This window comes from Canis lupus, chromosome 18 (assembly GCF_048164855.1).
Source record: "Canis lupus baileyi chromosome 18, mCanLup2.hap1, whole genome shotgun sequence".
Taxonomy (NCBI): Eukaryota; Metazoa; Chordata; class Mammalia; order Carnivora; family Canidae; genus Canis; species Canis lupus.
Window position 1 is genome coordinate 1,789,257 of NC_132855.1, and position 17,593 is coordinate 1,806,849.

Here is a 17,593-nt window from a genome sequence, read left to right on the forward strand (position 1 = left end):
TGGACCCCATCGCCTACCATGTCCTCGGATACACCCACAGGACTGGCCTTCTGCGGAAGGTGTACCAGCTGCAGTAAATCGTATCTGCAGGAGAACTGAAGCGCAAGGAACAAAATATGGGCCTTGTGGAAAGTACAGCTGCCTCCAGTAGGGGGCAAACAATGGAAGAGAAAGACATGATCTACCTTGGCTAATAGACTAGGGGCCCTGTGGTGCAACAGAGAGCGCACCGACCTCTGAAACTAATGCACTAAGACCTTTTAAAAAGCACGACTAAGATACTCAAGGAAATAATGGAAGGCAGTAGCGAAATGAAATGTGAAAAAAAAAAAAAAGAAAAAGAAGTCATTAAAAAGAGCCAAGAGGAAATAAAGTAAGAAATTAATGAATGCAAGTAAAAATGGGCATCCTCTTAATGGGCATCAGCACATAAAAGGAAGAGGTCACAATGTGGACGACAGAAGAAAGAAAGAAAACACAGTGAGAAAAAGTGTTTCAAGAAATAATGAAGACAAACTTTCCAGAATTAAAGGGTGAAAACTTCAGGTCCTAATTGGAAACACTCCATAAGAAGAGAACGAGCCCAGGAGGATGTTGTACACAACCAGAAGAAGTCACTCCTAGTTTATACAGGTTGTACTAGAAAGCTGAAAATGAGCGAAAGTTATTCAGTTCTATTTTTCCAGTAATCTCAACTCTAAAAACTAGAGGAGGGAAATATAATACAGCTACAGGCCCATATCATTTATGAACGTAGACATGGAAGTCAGAACTAAACAAATCCAGCAGAGCAGGGCTCCTGGGCGGCTCAGTCGGTTCAGCATCTGCCTTTGGCTCAGGCCATGACCCCGGGGTCCCGGGATCGAGCCCCACATCGGGCTCCCTGGGAGCCCGCTTCTCTCTCTCCCTCTCCCCCCTGTTCATGCGCCGTCTCTCTCTTTCAAATAAAAATCTTAAAAAAGAATCAAACACTGTTGAAAAATAGCCCCAAATAATCACATAGGTTTTATCTCAGTGACGCAAGGACGTTTTATTAAAAGAAAATCCACTAATGTCATAAACCACAAAAATAAACTTGAGGAAGAAAAAAATCATATAATTTATTAATGCAGCACAAAGCATTTTTGCAAAGTTCAAAATCTATTTACGGCAAAGCCTCCTAGCTGACTAAAAATAAAAGGGAACTTATTTAACTTAGTTAAGTTTATAAATCCATCCCTCGCAGAGTTACACTCTAAAAAGGTTTATAAATGAAATCATATGATGTCTGGGAATTGTTTCAAAATAAACTATTGTCTGGGAAGGAGAGTGGAGACGGTGCAGAGGAAACAAAATTGTCCATATATTGCAATAGTTGTAACATGGTGATGGATCCAGTGTGGCTCCTTCTTCTATTAGTCTCATTACCTTGGCAGCAACTATGAAGATTAAAAACCAAAAACGTACCACAAGCATTTTACTTAGTAGAGAAACTTGTGGGGTGGCTGGGTGGCTCAGTGGGTTAAGTGTTTGTCTCCAGCTCAGGTCATGATCCTGGGGTCCCGGGATTGAGCCCTGCACCGGGCTCTATGCTCAGCGGAGGGCCTGCTTCTCCCTCTCCCTCTGCCTGCCAACTCTCTCTCTCTCTCTCTCTCTCTTTCTGACAAATAAATAAATAAAATCTTTTAAAAAAATAGAGAAACTTGAGTTTCATTCCTTTTAAGATGAAGTACAGTTCAAGAAAATTTAATGATCATTTCTACCTTTAAAGATAGTAGTGGGTGTTCTGACCAAACAGTAAAGGAAAAGAAGAAGCAGGAGCCGGAGCAGAAGCAGGAGGAGGAGGAGGAGGAGGAGGAGGAGGAGGAGGAGGAGGAGGAGGAGAAGGAGGAGGAGGAGGAGGAGGAGGAGGAGGAGGAGGAGGAGGAGGAGGAGGAAGGAAAGAAGATACATAAGAATTAAAAAGGAGATTAACATGACATTATTTGCAGATAAAATGATCATCTGCCTTGAATGCCCAAATCCACTGGTATTAGTGATAAAATTATTGCAAAAAATTTACCAAATACAAGTTCAACTTCAAAAACAGTATTTATCTATCCTAGCAATAACTGAATAGACAATATAATTTCAAAAAGAATATCAACAAATATTCTAAGGAATCTAGAAATAAACATAAGTGAAAACATATAAGATCTTTATGGGGAAAAAATTTTAAAGTCTAATAAAAGAAAAAGAAAATGATCTTAGTAAATAGAGATGATATTATGAACATTCAATTCTTCAAAAATTGGACTATAAATTCAATGTTTATTGAAATTACTGTATGATTTTTTAAAAAATACTTGATATTCTAAAATATTTATGAGGAAATAAATGTCTACTACATAGCTAATTTAATTTCAAAAAGAAAAAGTAGAAGAGAGGGACCCCCTTGCCAGATACTAAGATATACATATGCTGCAAAAATAATAAAAACAAGGGAGCCAACTGGAACAGAAGAGAGAGCTCAGAGGCAGTCCCATATGCAAATGGGAACTTATGCAATAAAGGTGATATTAGATTCATGGGAAATGATGAGTTTTTAGCCTGTGGAAATTGATTATATAGAAAAAGAAATCTGGCTCAAAGGTGAACTCTAGTTGAATAAAATATTTATCTGTCCAGAAAAAAATGATAAAGATAATAGAAGAAAATGGAGAAGCCCACCCCGTGATTTAGAGATAAGAAACAATTTCCGGAACTAAATCTCCAAAGCAGAAATTATAAGGAAAAATTAATTTGACTAATCAACTGAAAATTCCTCATCAACAAAGGATATTATGGATAAAGTTAACAGATAGATGACAAATTTGCAAGAGTAAAGTATCACTTGTGACCTGCAGCAAGCCTGAAAGGTCAAGTATTGGGCAGGTTGTAGGGACACGGAGAGACTGATCATGGCATAGAAATGGAAACAGGCCTTCTGGAGGGTAAGCTGGCATTATTTAATTCTACCAAATGAACCCATATCCTATGACCTAACATGTCTAATGACGGGTATATATTGTCCAGAAAAATCAGATGCAGATTCATAAAGAGTCTGAAGCACTATTTGCTTTAGTCAAGAGTTGGAATAATCAAGATGTCTATCACTGGGTAAGTAAACGGATGGAACACATGACTGTACATCAGTGAAGAGTAACACAGAAGGTGTGCACATAACAGCGTGGATGTTTCCTTCTTAAAAATGTGGAGTTCACATAAAAAAGTTCAAAGAAAAAAATCTCTAATACAATACAATTTACATAAATTAAAAGCACATGTGTGCATAACACAACTGCATATTTTACGATAATCTAAATGAAAAGATACACATTAAATCATTTTCGATAGCCTTTGAGGAGCAAGGGAATTGAATGGAGAATGGGGATAAAAAGGGTTGCATAAATAGTTGTGGGAGACTTGCACCGACTGCTGTTGCAATTCTACAAGAATGGGGATTTTGGACTGTGGTGAGTAAACATTTGTTGAATGCCTGAATGTGACATGACTTGAGGAATTCAATTCCTTTTATCTCTCTGTACCCGACTTCCAAATATTAGGTTGTATCGTATGAAATTGCAATTTTTTTATAGGTCAAACATGACCAAATATCAGCAATTTCATATAATTCAATCTAATAGGAAGGGAAATTTGAAAACAATGGAAGGTACTTGGGGAAATACAAACAACCACTGTAAAGACTAGTGGGAGATAACATGAAAGGCAAACCAACCTTGATTCCACTTTTTCATAATTACCTAAAAACCGCGTACATTGATATAGTTAAGATGACTGTCCTTAAAATAAAGTGCCCTTAAGACTTCCATCAATACTATTTCCTCAAAATGTCAGCCACATATTATACTAAGGAATACAGCACCTGCATCGTTTATCACGCTGATTTTTTTTAATTGACAATATTTAAATGGGCCATTTAAAGATTTTTCACCATGAGAAGATTTTTCAGAATTTACAATGTAGTTTATATAAGATAAATTCTGAAAAACATTAGGGTCAGTCGCTTCTGAATCTCTTGAAACTATTAAAGGCACTTGTACATTCTTTTTTTGAAAACCACTTTATTATGATAGAGATACAAAACGTTGTACATATTTAATACATACAATTTGATCAGTTTGGAGAGAAATATACCCGTGAAACCATCACTACATTCAAGCCATAAACACATCTATTCCTTCCAAATATATATGTATGTGTATATACATACACATGTATGTATATGTGTGTTATTTAGTGATAAAGACATTTAACATAAGATCTATTCTCTTAGCAAATCTTGGTGTTATTAACCGTAGCCACTATTCTGTATATAAAACTCTAGGACACATTCATCTTGCATAACTGAAATTCTGTACCAGTTGACCAATCCTTTCTCACTTCCCCTTCCCTGAGTCCCTGGTAACTACCATTCTATCCCCTGCTTCTGTGAGTTTGACAATTTTAGATTCTCATGTAAGTGGGATCGTGTAAGTGGGATTTGTTCTTTGAAGGAATTTTTGATTTTAGAGAAATAATTGTTCAGTGGACAGATAAAATGGGAAGAAACTGAAAGAATATACAAGATAATTATTCTTTCAATGTTTTCCCATTTCCTCTTGCCTGTCTTCTGAACAATTATTTCTGTAAAATTGGGAACTTCTTAAAATATACCCAATGTGTTGTCACTAGATGTTATTTTCAACTGAGGTGACCTGAGTTACCTTTTATAACTAAACTTTTTGCGGTCGTGACTAAGTTCTTCCCAGAAAACTTCCCCATCATGCTCTACGTCATGGCTTGGTAGCTTAGGCACACTTGAGAGCTTTGTTTTTCACTCAGGAACTATTCCATATTGATTATTGTAATGAAATAGGTGTTTTGCTTCCCACGAATGAAGAAAAAAAACTAAGGGAAAATAATATCTTCATTTGTTGCAATGATTATATTATTCTTGAATAAGTGGAAAGTCAAGAAAACAGAATACCACTGAGGATTAGTTTTGTAATGGGTCAAAGAATTGAACTATAATCACGGACTGAGAAAACCAGATGTAGCTTGTGTGATCCCTAGCGAATTAAGCTGTTTCCAATTCTTTTTTGAACCTGCACCTATTAAATGAAAATCTCTACTTGCAGCAATAAAATGATGCAATCTTCGTTCAATGGGATTTGATAATCATAAAGGTCAGAGAAAGGCAGCTCAACTCACTTTACTTATCTTCAGGATACTTTGAGTGAAATGACAGCTTTGATGGAAATTTTACCTTGACAGTGAAGCGTTTTTTCTTTGGTGGATTCCAAACTGTGCCAGTTGAATGAATGAATGCACGCAAAGGTGATAAGGATGTCACCAACACGTATGCTTTAAGAATCACAGATAATTCTTCCGTTCTGAAGATTGTGTCATGTGGAGCAAGGACTGTTGTTTGATTCCTAAAAAATAAACCATCATAGTTGATGCTCCATAACTCAGGGTATGTCATTTGTGAATTACCTTGAAGTTTTGTACACTCATCTGTCCTTTATTGGACCCCAGCCTTCAATGTGTGGGTTTCCTTCAACAATTTCACTGTTTATTAGCATCACTATCAGGGGATATACAGGTACATGGAGAAGGGATCAAATTAATTAAGAGTTCTCTACTCTGGTAGACTTTAATTAAATTTCTTTTGAAAGAAAGGAAGGTTGGAAAATAATACCTAAAATAAGGTTTAAAGATTTGAAAATGTGGACTACTACTCAGCCATCAAAAAATGAAATCTTGCTATTTGCAATAATGTGGATGGAACTAGAGGATATCATGCTAAGCGAAATAAGTCAATCAGAGAAGGATAACTATTATATGATCTCACTCAAATGTGGAATTTAAGAAATAACAGGAGATCATAGGGGAAGAGAGGAAAAAATAAAATAAGATGAAATCAGAGAGGGAGACAAACCATAAGAGACTTTTAATCAGAGGAAACAAACTGAGGATTGTTGGAGGAAAGGAGGTAGGGGGGTGGGGCACCTGGGTGATGGACATTAAGGAGGGCACGTGATGTAATGAGCACTGGGTGTTAGATAAGACTGATGATCACTGACCTCTACCTCTGAAACCAATAATACATTAAATGTTAATTGATTGAATTTAAATTTTTTAAAATTATCGAAAAAAAGATTTAAAAAATGTAAATTGGTCGTGTATGTATGATTACAACAAAGGTAATACAAATGAAGGAATAGTGAAGATATTTTCCAGTCCTACGCTGACCTGCCTTTGCTCTGTCTTTTCCTTGACAAGAAAAAAACAGTCTATTTTTCAATGGCGAACAGGTCACCAAAACTATGACAAAAAACATTCCTCACTAGTCTGATTCTATCCAATAACTGTCACCACGGATAACTGTGGGTTGATTTAAAGGATAAAGTATGAAGATCATACTTCAGTCTACAAAGGAAAACTAACACTAATAGTTTGTGATGAAACAAATATACTTCCATCATCAAAGATACCAAATGTTTAACTATTTGCTTTTTGCATGATGTTTCTATGTCTCAAATATCTAAATTTGATCACTGAAAAGATTGTGCTATTTCAACTTTTGAAGTTTAGGCAAGAAGGAGATGCATGTGATTCTTCAATAAATACTATTAACTGCAGAAATACTACCTAATAATTATAAAATTAGATGGGGTAAACAATTTTGTCTCTTGGATAAGATTATGAAAATCTTTTAATTTTTCACTATAATTTATCTACATTACAAAATCATTTTCCTGGAGGTAACTTAAATAATTTGGTACCCCGCAGATGCATCCTTAGATTCTAGGATGCATAAAAAAAAAATTAACTAGAAAAAAAATTCATTCAGCCATACTCATAGACTAGGGCAATGTCATTTGAGTATAAAATGGAAGTTAAAATTTTATAGTCCCACATTGTCAAGGTTTCAAATTCAATTTCCATTAATGTAACTTCCCAGATAAGAGTCCTATTTACCCATAGAATGTTTATTCTAAGGCAGGAGAGGTTTGAATTAGTCTAGAAGAAAATCAATGATGGCATTCTTTATTAAGAAGACATAATTGAAATTTTATGTAACAGAACCTAATAATTCAAACATGGAATACCCTCTAGATATCTTCAGGGATTTTTCCCTTGTTAGCTGTCTCTAAATATGCATGCTGGATATAACAATTCAGAATGATTAGCTTACAACTGTTCACGTCGCCAGTCCCATGGTTTCCACATATGAGGCTTCACTGCTTTTAAAAGGTGACTGGAAGTGCTTGGCTTTGACTGTATGCTCTGATCCAGACACACAGACGGGCTCACCGGAAGTCGCAATTCTGAAAAAAAATTCAAAAGAGCAAAAACCAGTCATTCTATTGTTTCTTTTCAAAATGGCTCCAAAATAGTGTTTGCTGTGTTCATCTACAGGGTCTATGGGACATACACAACCAAGTTGTTTCCCCATTCTGAATCAAAGTTAGATCCACTAAATAGTGCATGTTTAGAGATGCCTTTTTTTTATATATAGTTTATTCTCTTCCAATAGACTAGGAGAGTCTTGCTCAGAAAGGGAGGTACATACGGTGTCTCCAACTGTCCTGCACCAGGCAGATCTATCCTCCACACACACAAGAGATGCACTCTTAAATATGGGGAATGGCTGCGGGAGCTGACTTTTGCTTGTGGTAAGAACATTACATGGACAACTTGAGTTGATTTCGGGACAATCCTGTCCTTCATGTGCTACAGACTCTGTCATGCTTCATGATCTTGGTCCTTTACTCAACAACAGTGCTTTATTATTCTGTAAAATATTATTTAATAATTTTTAAGGTATCTAACACTGAAGACCAACAGTACTGCTGTACTCCAGAACACTCATTGATATTTAAAAAAAAATAAATGTATTGAATGTGCATGGTTAGAAAAATCAAATTGTATAGGATGTTATCAAATTGGAAGAGAAAGGAAGCATCCAGCGATCCCCACCCTCCCCAATCTAGGACCTCTCTCAGTCGCAGCCAAAGCCTAGATATTCACTTTTGAAGTCTGAATCAGTGCATGATGGATACAATGTGTATAATTCTGCAATATGTAGATTGATATAAATATCAGTATATCTATATAACTTATATATGCAGGCATTTCTGCTTTTTAGATTATCCAAAAGAGACATTATGGTAGTCCCCTTTATCTATAGTGTTGCTTTCTTGAGTTTCAGTTACCTGTGCCATTCACCTCCCTTCACCTCATCACTAGGCCTGTTAGCATCCCACATCATCACAGGGACCAGTGCGGTACGTAACATACTTCAGGAGAGCCGGACCACATTCACATAACTTATCACAGTCCAGTTGTGATCGTTCTTTTTTATTATCTGTTATTGCTGTTAATCTCTTGCTGTGCCTAACTTATAAGATAAACTTTATTTTGGTGTGTTCATATAAGAAAAAACATAGTTCATACAGGGTTCGCTACTACCTGCCATTTCAGGCATCCACTGGGGGGTTCTGGATTGCATCCTCCACACATAAGGGGGAGTTATTGTATAATGGTCCAGGTCTGGCTTATTTACCCCCCCACTCCATCCTCGAATCCTTCCCATTTGTGCCTATATAGAATTAATTACATTAACCTTCTTAATGGCTTGGGGTGTGCTGTTAAATGAATATACATTTGTTTTAATCACTCTCTTACTGCTGTGTATTCAGATTATATTTGTGGCATTTTTCTTTTGTTATTTCAAAGATACTGCAATGAATGCTCTTCTAAATCTATTGTGGCGTACTTTTACAAGTTTATCTAGGGGCAAATTCTAATCCGTATGGGTAATTGCCAGATCAACAAATAACCGCATTGTGAATTTGATAGGTATTACTGAGTTGGCTTCCAAAAAGGTTGTCCCGATTTCCACTCCCTCCAACAGTGTATGAGAGTTGTTGTTTCCTTACTGCCAGGTCGCAGTGATTTATTTTTAAATTATACAACCTATCTAGCTCTCAAAATGGAACAAAGCCTTTAAATTATTTTTCCCCCTTGTGCACGTTTCATCAATACTAACATAGTCTAATTTAAAACACTTCACACTCTTAAGTAAAAGTCAGCAGAAGTCAAGCTGTTCAATGTATTCCCATATCTCATTATTTAGCACAGTGTGATCTTTTTCAAAAAATGATAGCCTATTTGTAAGGCTTCCTTATTAATGAAGTTCTAATACATCATAATAAAAGAAATACTCAAATTGCTTGTTTCTGGAGGTGACAAATGAAGAGTCATTAAGGTAATTTCTTTTCTTGGGAACCACAACTTTAAAAGACTTGAAATGTTTATATAATCCTTTAAATTTACAGTAAGAAAATACGTTCTCTTTTTTTCACTAAAAAGACTTTTTTTTTTTTTGTAGAATTTATTACTAGGAAAGATTTTCTCTCTCCAGAAGAGCTAATTTGTGGCCTTCTTTTGTATAATACGAGAACAGTGTAATTTACTCTGATTTCCTTTTTATCCTTACTGCCAGGAAGCACGGCATTGATTTGAAGTCCAAGCAGAGCTGACTTTGGAGAAGCTACCCCTATTAAGTGTTTCACCAAGGTAGTAGCTCAATGATTTTCAGGAAGTAGTAGTCAGCAAATATGTCAAAGAATAAACAATTTTATGTCACTTTTTTTTTTTTGCCTTAGTTTATGTGGAAGAGCCTATAACACAGAGCAAGTGGAATCCAATATAGGAATTGTCAAGAATGTGTCAGAGTTCCACATCAGCCCCTGAAACTGTGGTTGAGCAATGGAATTTAATATCGATTAATTTTTACCCTTTGTGACATATATATATATCACAAAGATAATAGTTATAGATAGATAGATGATAGATGATAGATAGATAGATTAGTGTATTACATTAATAGATATATTAATATGTCACAAAGATTTTATATATATATATACCTTTCTATTACTTTATTCCAGGTTTGGAATTTACTCTTAATGATTCTAACCTCCTCCCCCAAAACAAAAACAAAACAAAAAAACCTCTAATTAGATGTTCCCGACATCTAAAATAATTCCCATTTCCCTTGATTACAGCCAAAAATTAAAAATAAGCTCCATTAATACCTATAAAAGCTGCAACTACATTTTTTTGGAACCACGATAAATAATTGTGGAAAATCTTAAATACCCTAGTATCTCATTTAACATAGTCAAAGAATTGTCAGAAGTCACTATTCCTTTCATCTTTCATTTCCCTTTTCTATCAAGGGCTCTCTCAACAAACCAGTCCAATCCACTTGTGTTAATATTCCATGCCCCCCTTTTCCCTTTACCACCCAACACCCACAGGAACCTAGAAATCTTCTATAAACAACGTCAAAACTAGCTTCTGTTTTTGGGAGAAATTTGAGAGATGGGTTTCTATGACAATCTTTTAAATGGCCTTGTAATTCATTAACACATGTTTGTTAAATATTTTCAGAAAGTAATTAAATGTGGAGGGCCTACCATGTGTCTCTAGGGCTTCCCTACTGCATAGTATGAAGAATGAATGAATAAGCAGATATGGATGTGAAAGATCTCTGTATTTTTATTGACCGACTACTCTCAGCTTATTTAAAGAGCTCTGAAGCCTGTAACTTTACCACTTACCCAGGGTAAAAATGAACAATTTTTTAAGGATGCATAAAAACCGCTTTTCTCCTGCCTTCTAGAATCTGGTTGGCCAGGCACTCGGTACCTGCTGAGTATGGTGCAGCTTTAAGAAAAGAAGGATTAAACCAGAACCACAAGATCTGTATTTTCATTTTAATTCTTAACAACCAATGTTAAGGGGTATGTGACAACATCAAGGAGTCCTCTAGAATCCAGAATGTGATCTCCCAGGAATCTCCTGATGTCTCATCACTGAACACCATGCTCATGCATTACAAGTGCTCAGAAAATGTTCTAGCAACGAGCTAGTTTGGAGGGAGGTGGGGGTTAAGTCAATGTGTGCTTGGAGACCAAAATGGTATTTAAATGTATTAAAAATATTTTATTTTTTTCCCTTCTACATGACATTTAATTATGTACATTATAGGGAAAGACAATACACTGGAAGACTAGCAAAGATTAGCAGACTAATTTATACTTTATTTGATTTAATGTTTTGCCCAGAGCTAATAATTAATAGGAAAGTAATAGTGGAAAATGTAATTATATTTCATGAATGTTTGAATATTGTCTTGAATTTCATATTAGGAAGCTAAACTTAGCCAGGATTTTCTTGTTTTAAAACTTCCAGTGAAGATAAAAGGTCTTAATTAATAAATTAACAATTAGTTTTGAGATTAAAAGTATAAGTAAGTACCATTTGTGGATATATTAATTGTTCTTTCTGCCCAAATTCATTTACAAGTCTTAATCCTTAGCCTGCAGGTAGAGATATGCTAACATTCTTGCAGAACTTACATACGTAACAAATATAAATTAATATATACACAAACTAAAGTCATAGCTAGGGAAAAACTGAGTCAGGGCCTTGGGAGAAAATGAATGGATGGCATGAGTCAAAGGGGTAAGTGAACAGATTGTTAACCAAAAAACTATTACAGAAGGGGCTGTTAAAGGATGGTAGAGTTAGAGGGAAAAATAGGTAGTGAGGCTCCCATGGCTGATGAAAGGGAAGCTCTTGCCACCCCTAGCCCAGAGGGTGGTGATTACAGAACTAAGCAAAGAGCGAAGCTGTGGGGGAGGACACTGAGTACGAGCTATGGCCACAGGCAGAACAGAGGCACTTCCAAGGCACGGTCTGGCAGGGAAGCATGTAGGGGATAAATACCCCAAAGTTCTCTCTTCCTGAACTCTGATCTCCTACCAGAAGTCAGGGGACAAGGGAGCCCCATTGACACAGTCTGTGGTAGGTAGACAGCTTCCTGGGGAAAGGTCTAGAGTGAAGGAACGAATGGAGAATATCCAGAGCAAACCCTGCATTTGGAAAATACAAATTTTTGCCCTAGTTTTCTTCTTATTGGCCACATGTCCTAGAAACAATCATATATGTGTACATGTGTGTATGTGTGTGTGTGCACGCACATATGGGAAGAGTGAATATTACTTTTGATCTCTAATAAGAGCATTTTTACATGATAGTAGGGCATGGCTTAGGATGAACCATATGAAACTGAGCTCTGTTAGATAAAAAAGTGGTTTAATATTGATCAAATATCAGCAATTCATAATGTTTCTCTTACCACATCGTGATGACTATTGAAGGGAAGTAAGATAGTACATAAATATACTGCCTGTGAAAGAGGGCTCCAGTGGCTAGAATGTCTGTGGGTAGGAATGACGAAAAGGTGCACTGGTTAACTTTATGTGTCAGCTTGACTGGGCCAAGGGATACCCAGATAGCTGCTTAAACATTACGGGTGTGTCTGCGAGGGTATGTTTGGAGAAGATCAGCGTTTGAACTGGTGGGCAGAGTAAAGCAGACAGCTCTCCCGGTTGTGGTTGGGCATCAACCAATCTGCTGAGGGCCTGAACAGAACGAAGAGGCAGAGGAAGATTGAATTTGCTCTCTGACTGATTAACTGAGCGGGGACATCAATCTTCTCCTGCCCTAAGAACTTGGTTCTTAGGCCCTCAGACCGGGACTGGAATCTAACCACTGGCTCTCTACACGGCCTGAGTCTCCAGCTTGCAGATGGCAGATCATGGGACTTATCAACATCCAGAATCACAGGAACCAAAACATTACAATAAATCTCTTTCTCTCAATGAATACATAAATAAGAGATAGATGAGATTAGATAGATAGATAGATAGATAGATAGATAGATAGATAGATAGATAGACAGATGATAGACCGATCTTCTTTTCTATTTCCATGGAAAACCCTGACAAGTATGAGGGACAAACTTGAAATCATTCAATGAGTACCTAGTATATGCTTGGAAAACAATAGAAGCATAGCCCAAGTCCTGCCAATTCCTAAAAGAGAACAGATATCTTCACCTCTGAATCTGCTTCCTTCTTTGAATGATGATGAAAAAGACAGCTGTAAGCATGGTGGGTACTAAACAAATATTTACTGGATGAACAGCTAGATGATTTCTGAGATCCTTTATAATTCTTAATTTGTCTTCCTAGGTGAAGAGTTATGTGATAATTTTTAAAATATATGCTACATATGACCTAATGGACTAGATACGTGGCAAGAGTCCTGTGAATTCAGGTATATTTCAGCAATTCTGAGTGATTCCCAAGGTCAACCAGTTGCCATTTGATTTGTGTGAGGCCCAATAAACCGCATTGTACAAAAAAACCACATTGTAAAAGAAAGGAAAAGAAAAAAGAAAACCATGAAAGAGAAGATCACCAGCAGACAGCCAAGAGGAAAGCTATCCATTTACAGGGACATCATATAAGAGAGGGATTTGGGGACCAAGGCACATTTGCTTCCCCAAACAAACTGAACCTGTGCCTTGGGAAGACATGGATGAAACCAATAAGGCACAGTTCTGATTTGTCCAGGATGTTGCAGTATACTTGCTATCCAATACTCTCCCCCACCTATTTTTTAGGATTTTATTTATTTATTCATGACAGACACAGAGAGAGGCAGAGACACAGGCAGAGGGAGAAGCAGGCTCCCTGTGGGGAGCCCAATGTGGGACTTGATCCCAGGACCCCGGGATCACGCCCTGAGCTGAAGGCAGACACTCAACCACTGAGCCACTCGTGTCCCATTTAACAACATTTTACAAACAACATTCCAAAGAACATTTATTTAAAAAAAAATCCTAATTCTTGTCTATTAATGAATTCCTATTCATAATTACGACCATGAACAAATTCCTTAACTTTTCTAAGTTCAGTGTCTTTATCTGGAAAATGAGAATTTAACGGTAGTAATAATAATAAGAAGAATGTACCTCATATGGATGCTGAAAGAATTAAACATAAAATTTTCTTTAAAGAGCTTTGCACAGCACTTGGCATATATTAAATACTCAAAGAATGTTAAATAGCTACTACCAGAAATACTTTAATATAACCCTTTTCTATAATCTAGGAAACCTGTTTATAACTAGAAACTTCACAAAGTGTAACTTAAATGTTATTCCTTTTGAATTTATTCAACACTAAGGGCTTCTCGTCACTGCTGACTATCAGACAAAGGCTAACCTATTAAATCCTCTTTTATGTGATTCTTAAACATGTGACATTTGACATTAGCCGCTTAAGAACGAAGCAGGAAATATGTGATAAGCACAGATGTGTAGATCAAAATAAAATGCAGCAATTTTATTTGAAGTAGCTTGTAAAGACACACTGGTTTAGTGACCTTCCTCATGTTTAGCCTAGCGATCTCCCAGCAAAGCAGTTCATTTCCTGATGTTTCGTGTGTTGAAAGGAGTTCTGTGTTGAGGCTAGGTTTCTGTGGATGGGGTAGGCCTAGGGCCGACCTAGTTTTGCAATAGTTAAGTCTATTCCTCTCTGTTTTGTTCAGGAACAGATTTTTTTTTTTTTTTTTCACAAGCAACCAACACAACTCTCAGTCAACAGAACTAGATCTTAGTCAACAAGTTTATGACCCACAGACAAAAGTCACTAGACTATTTCAGACCTACACCTGATCTTAAATGGTATAATTTGAGGATCTACATGCTCCAAACACATCAATTCCTTAGGATATTTTTGTTTTCATTTTATACAAGTGGCATTACTCCTACATAATTCTAACCTTAAGCCAAGCAACTCAAAATTCCTTTCTCAAGAGTTGACATTGTTATGTTACTACCTGTGTGGATCTGACACCGATAGTTTACTCTCTATAGTTTCGGAATATCTTTCCCATGTTACCACCAAAGGGTGCATCAAACCACACATACAAATACCGTAGTACATCAGTACAGTAATTTGGGGGGTGAGAGGAAGAATAACTTGCATTTTATGATGTAAGAAATAAGATGCAGTCCATGTCCTGATGTAAATGGAGATACAATCTGACCCATAAAAAATGACCAGATCAATAACACGACAATGTGCTTGAAAGAAGTAGTCATTGTATAAAGTTTCCATCAACTAACCAACCAAGCAATCAAATGCTTGTTGAGCACTCAGTAAATGCAAGCCATAAATGTTCTCCTTTCTGTTCTTTTTCAGTGGAAGTGTCAAAACCATGCAATTGTTACAAAAACAATTTTCCCCGTGGACTGCTCTATGTTTTGACCATGACAACATAAGAACCTTGAATTCTGTTCATTTTCCTTGGTAATAAAAGCTATGTCTAGGCTACTACTTCAATTTTCTTGCCCCTGTGATTTCACTGCAATGACCAAACAGCATGAAAGATTGTTTTATTACTTTATGGCAGCTTAATTTTGCTTTGATATTTTTCTGCATGAATTTTCCAGGGAAAAAGAAAGAGGAAAAAATGCTTGACTAGTTCAGCAAGACCAGAGATGAATAATTCAGTATAAATTAATGAGCATCATTAATAACAATTTGAAACACAACCTCCGACAAATATTAATACATAGAGTGCAACAAATATGATAATAGAATAGCTGTCTAAACCCACCCATTGTGAAAATAAGTTAATCACTTTATTAATATTAAACTTTTTTTCAGGAACATTTTCTAGGGTAAGCCATGAAATATTATTGATATAATTTACATCAGAATAATTAATGACTAACTAAAAATTTGTGATTCTAAATTCTTTTTGAGTATATTGAAGTCAATCCTAATTTAAATATATGACATAAATATGGGGGGGTCATTGCCCCTATTTTAAATGAAATCATGCATTAACCTATTCCTCCTTCAATGACAACTTCACAGACCAACTCAATCTTCAATTTTTACCCTATGTTTTTGGTATAATAAAAGGTGCATGGTATTACGGTCAATCCGCTTCTCTACTATTTATAAATAAATGTATATGTGAACCAAGTACATATTCAGAATATCAATATTTTCATAATATCTGATTCCAAGATTGAGACAAAAATATAAAATACACAGAGACTAGAGCCAGTTCCTGAAATGAAATTTAATGAGGGCCTGAGATGCAAATGCCAGAAATAGGTCAGGAACATGGAAATATGTCAGAGAAGATTTTTGGTTTGGACACTGAGCAAACATATTTCCATGGAACCATTTTATCTTCAAGTTCTTTCCCCCCTTCCAAATGATCGGTGAAATAAAATTGGAGTCTGTGGAGGTCAGGCTTGGCTGAGCGGCATCATAATACAAGAGTCTGCTCTCAATACAGATGAGGACACCGAGGGCAAGGGTCAGAAGCCGGGCAGTACCTGACGAGTTTCTGAAATAGTATCTCAGTTTTCAGTTTTCAACCTTAGCTAAGTAAGCCGATGGTCAGTCAGGTACATTTGACCTATTTTATACCTTGTAAATAACTACAGAATTAACCAATTACTTGAGCGAAAAGGAGAGGGGCCTTCCTATCTGAAGTGCTAAAAAACCGCTAAAAACCATTAATTCGGGGTTTAAAACTTTAGGTTTTCCTTTATTATTCTTGTCTAGATTTTAAACTCTGAAGTTAAGCTCTCTTTTCTCCCTGTAGAACTTAGGTCAGGACATTAAATTCAGATGACTATTTTCTATTAAGGACACTTTTTTTTTTTTAAGTAGGCTCCATGCCCAGCACAGATCCCAACTCGGCGCTTGAACTCACAACCCCAAGATCAAGACCTGAGCTGAGATCAAGAGTTGGATGCTTAATCAACAGAGCCACCCAGGTGCCCCAAGGGGTGTTCTTCATATTTTCTTTATACATCTCTTATCTTCTGTATTGCCAAGATGCTTTTAGTATATATGTGCATGTGTGTACATATATATATATCTATATGCATGTATATGTACATAAATTACATAACATATATTTAATTTATACATATAACTATATATATGAATTATATTTCAGAGATTTAATGCACTTTAACTCAGGCATCAGTTTCAACGTCAGCATTTTATTTCAATTAACCTCACTTGTCTGCATGTCTCTGAAAAGCAATCCCAGATTGAACATCCAGTTCTAAACTACCATTTAGATGCCTTAAAAAAGGGGGATGGTGGATAACAAGTAATTTATATCTTGTTTTTTTTTTTTTTCTTGCCAAATACATTGACTTCCTTCAGGAAAATGACTGTGGGGCACCCAATAATGAATGTCCAGTCCTTTTCAATAAATTAAAAATGGATATTCATTACTTTTAAAAAAATCCTGGGACCTCTGGCATCAGTCAGGTGTTCAAAGTTATGAGTTAACCAATCCAACCATTGGCTATAGTGTGACTCAATTGAAGCTGAATTTAAAAACTCGGGTGGTTGGGGTGTCTGGCTGGTTTGGTTGGTGGAGCACGCAACTCTTGATCTCAGGGTTGTGGGTTTGAGCCCCATGCCGGGTATAGGGATTACTTAAAATCTTTCAACAAAATAGAAGTTTGGATTGTTAAGTAGTATAAAAAAATTCAAGCTAGCTTTAAGTCAAAAGGGGAAAATATTGAGTAACTGTGAAAAAATTATCAGAGTACAGGTATTATTACCCTCTTCCTTTTTGATCTTTGAAAGTATGATACATACTTATGCGGGAA

At 36.3% G+C, this 17,593-nt stretch overlaps 1 protein-coding gene across 2 annotated transcripts in view; it reads right to left on the bottom strand.

The window, feature by feature from the left end:
* Nucleotides 1-17,593, bottom strand: part of CPED1 (cadherin like and PC-esterase domain containing 1) — a 260,855-nt gene that overhangs the window by 163,645 nt on the left and 79,617 nt on the right. For both annotated transcript variants that reach the window (XM_072783304.1, XM_072783303.1), the window contains exons 5-6: nucleotides 7,202-7,334; nucleotides 5,267-5,435 (exon numbers count right to left, since the gene is read on the bottom strand). In XM_072783304.1, the coding sequence (XP_072639405.1) occupies nucleotides 5,267-5,435; nucleotides 7,202-7,334 (302 nt within the window). The remainder of the gene's footprint in view (nucleotides 1-5,266; nucleotides 5,436-7,201; nucleotides 7,335-17,593) is intronic.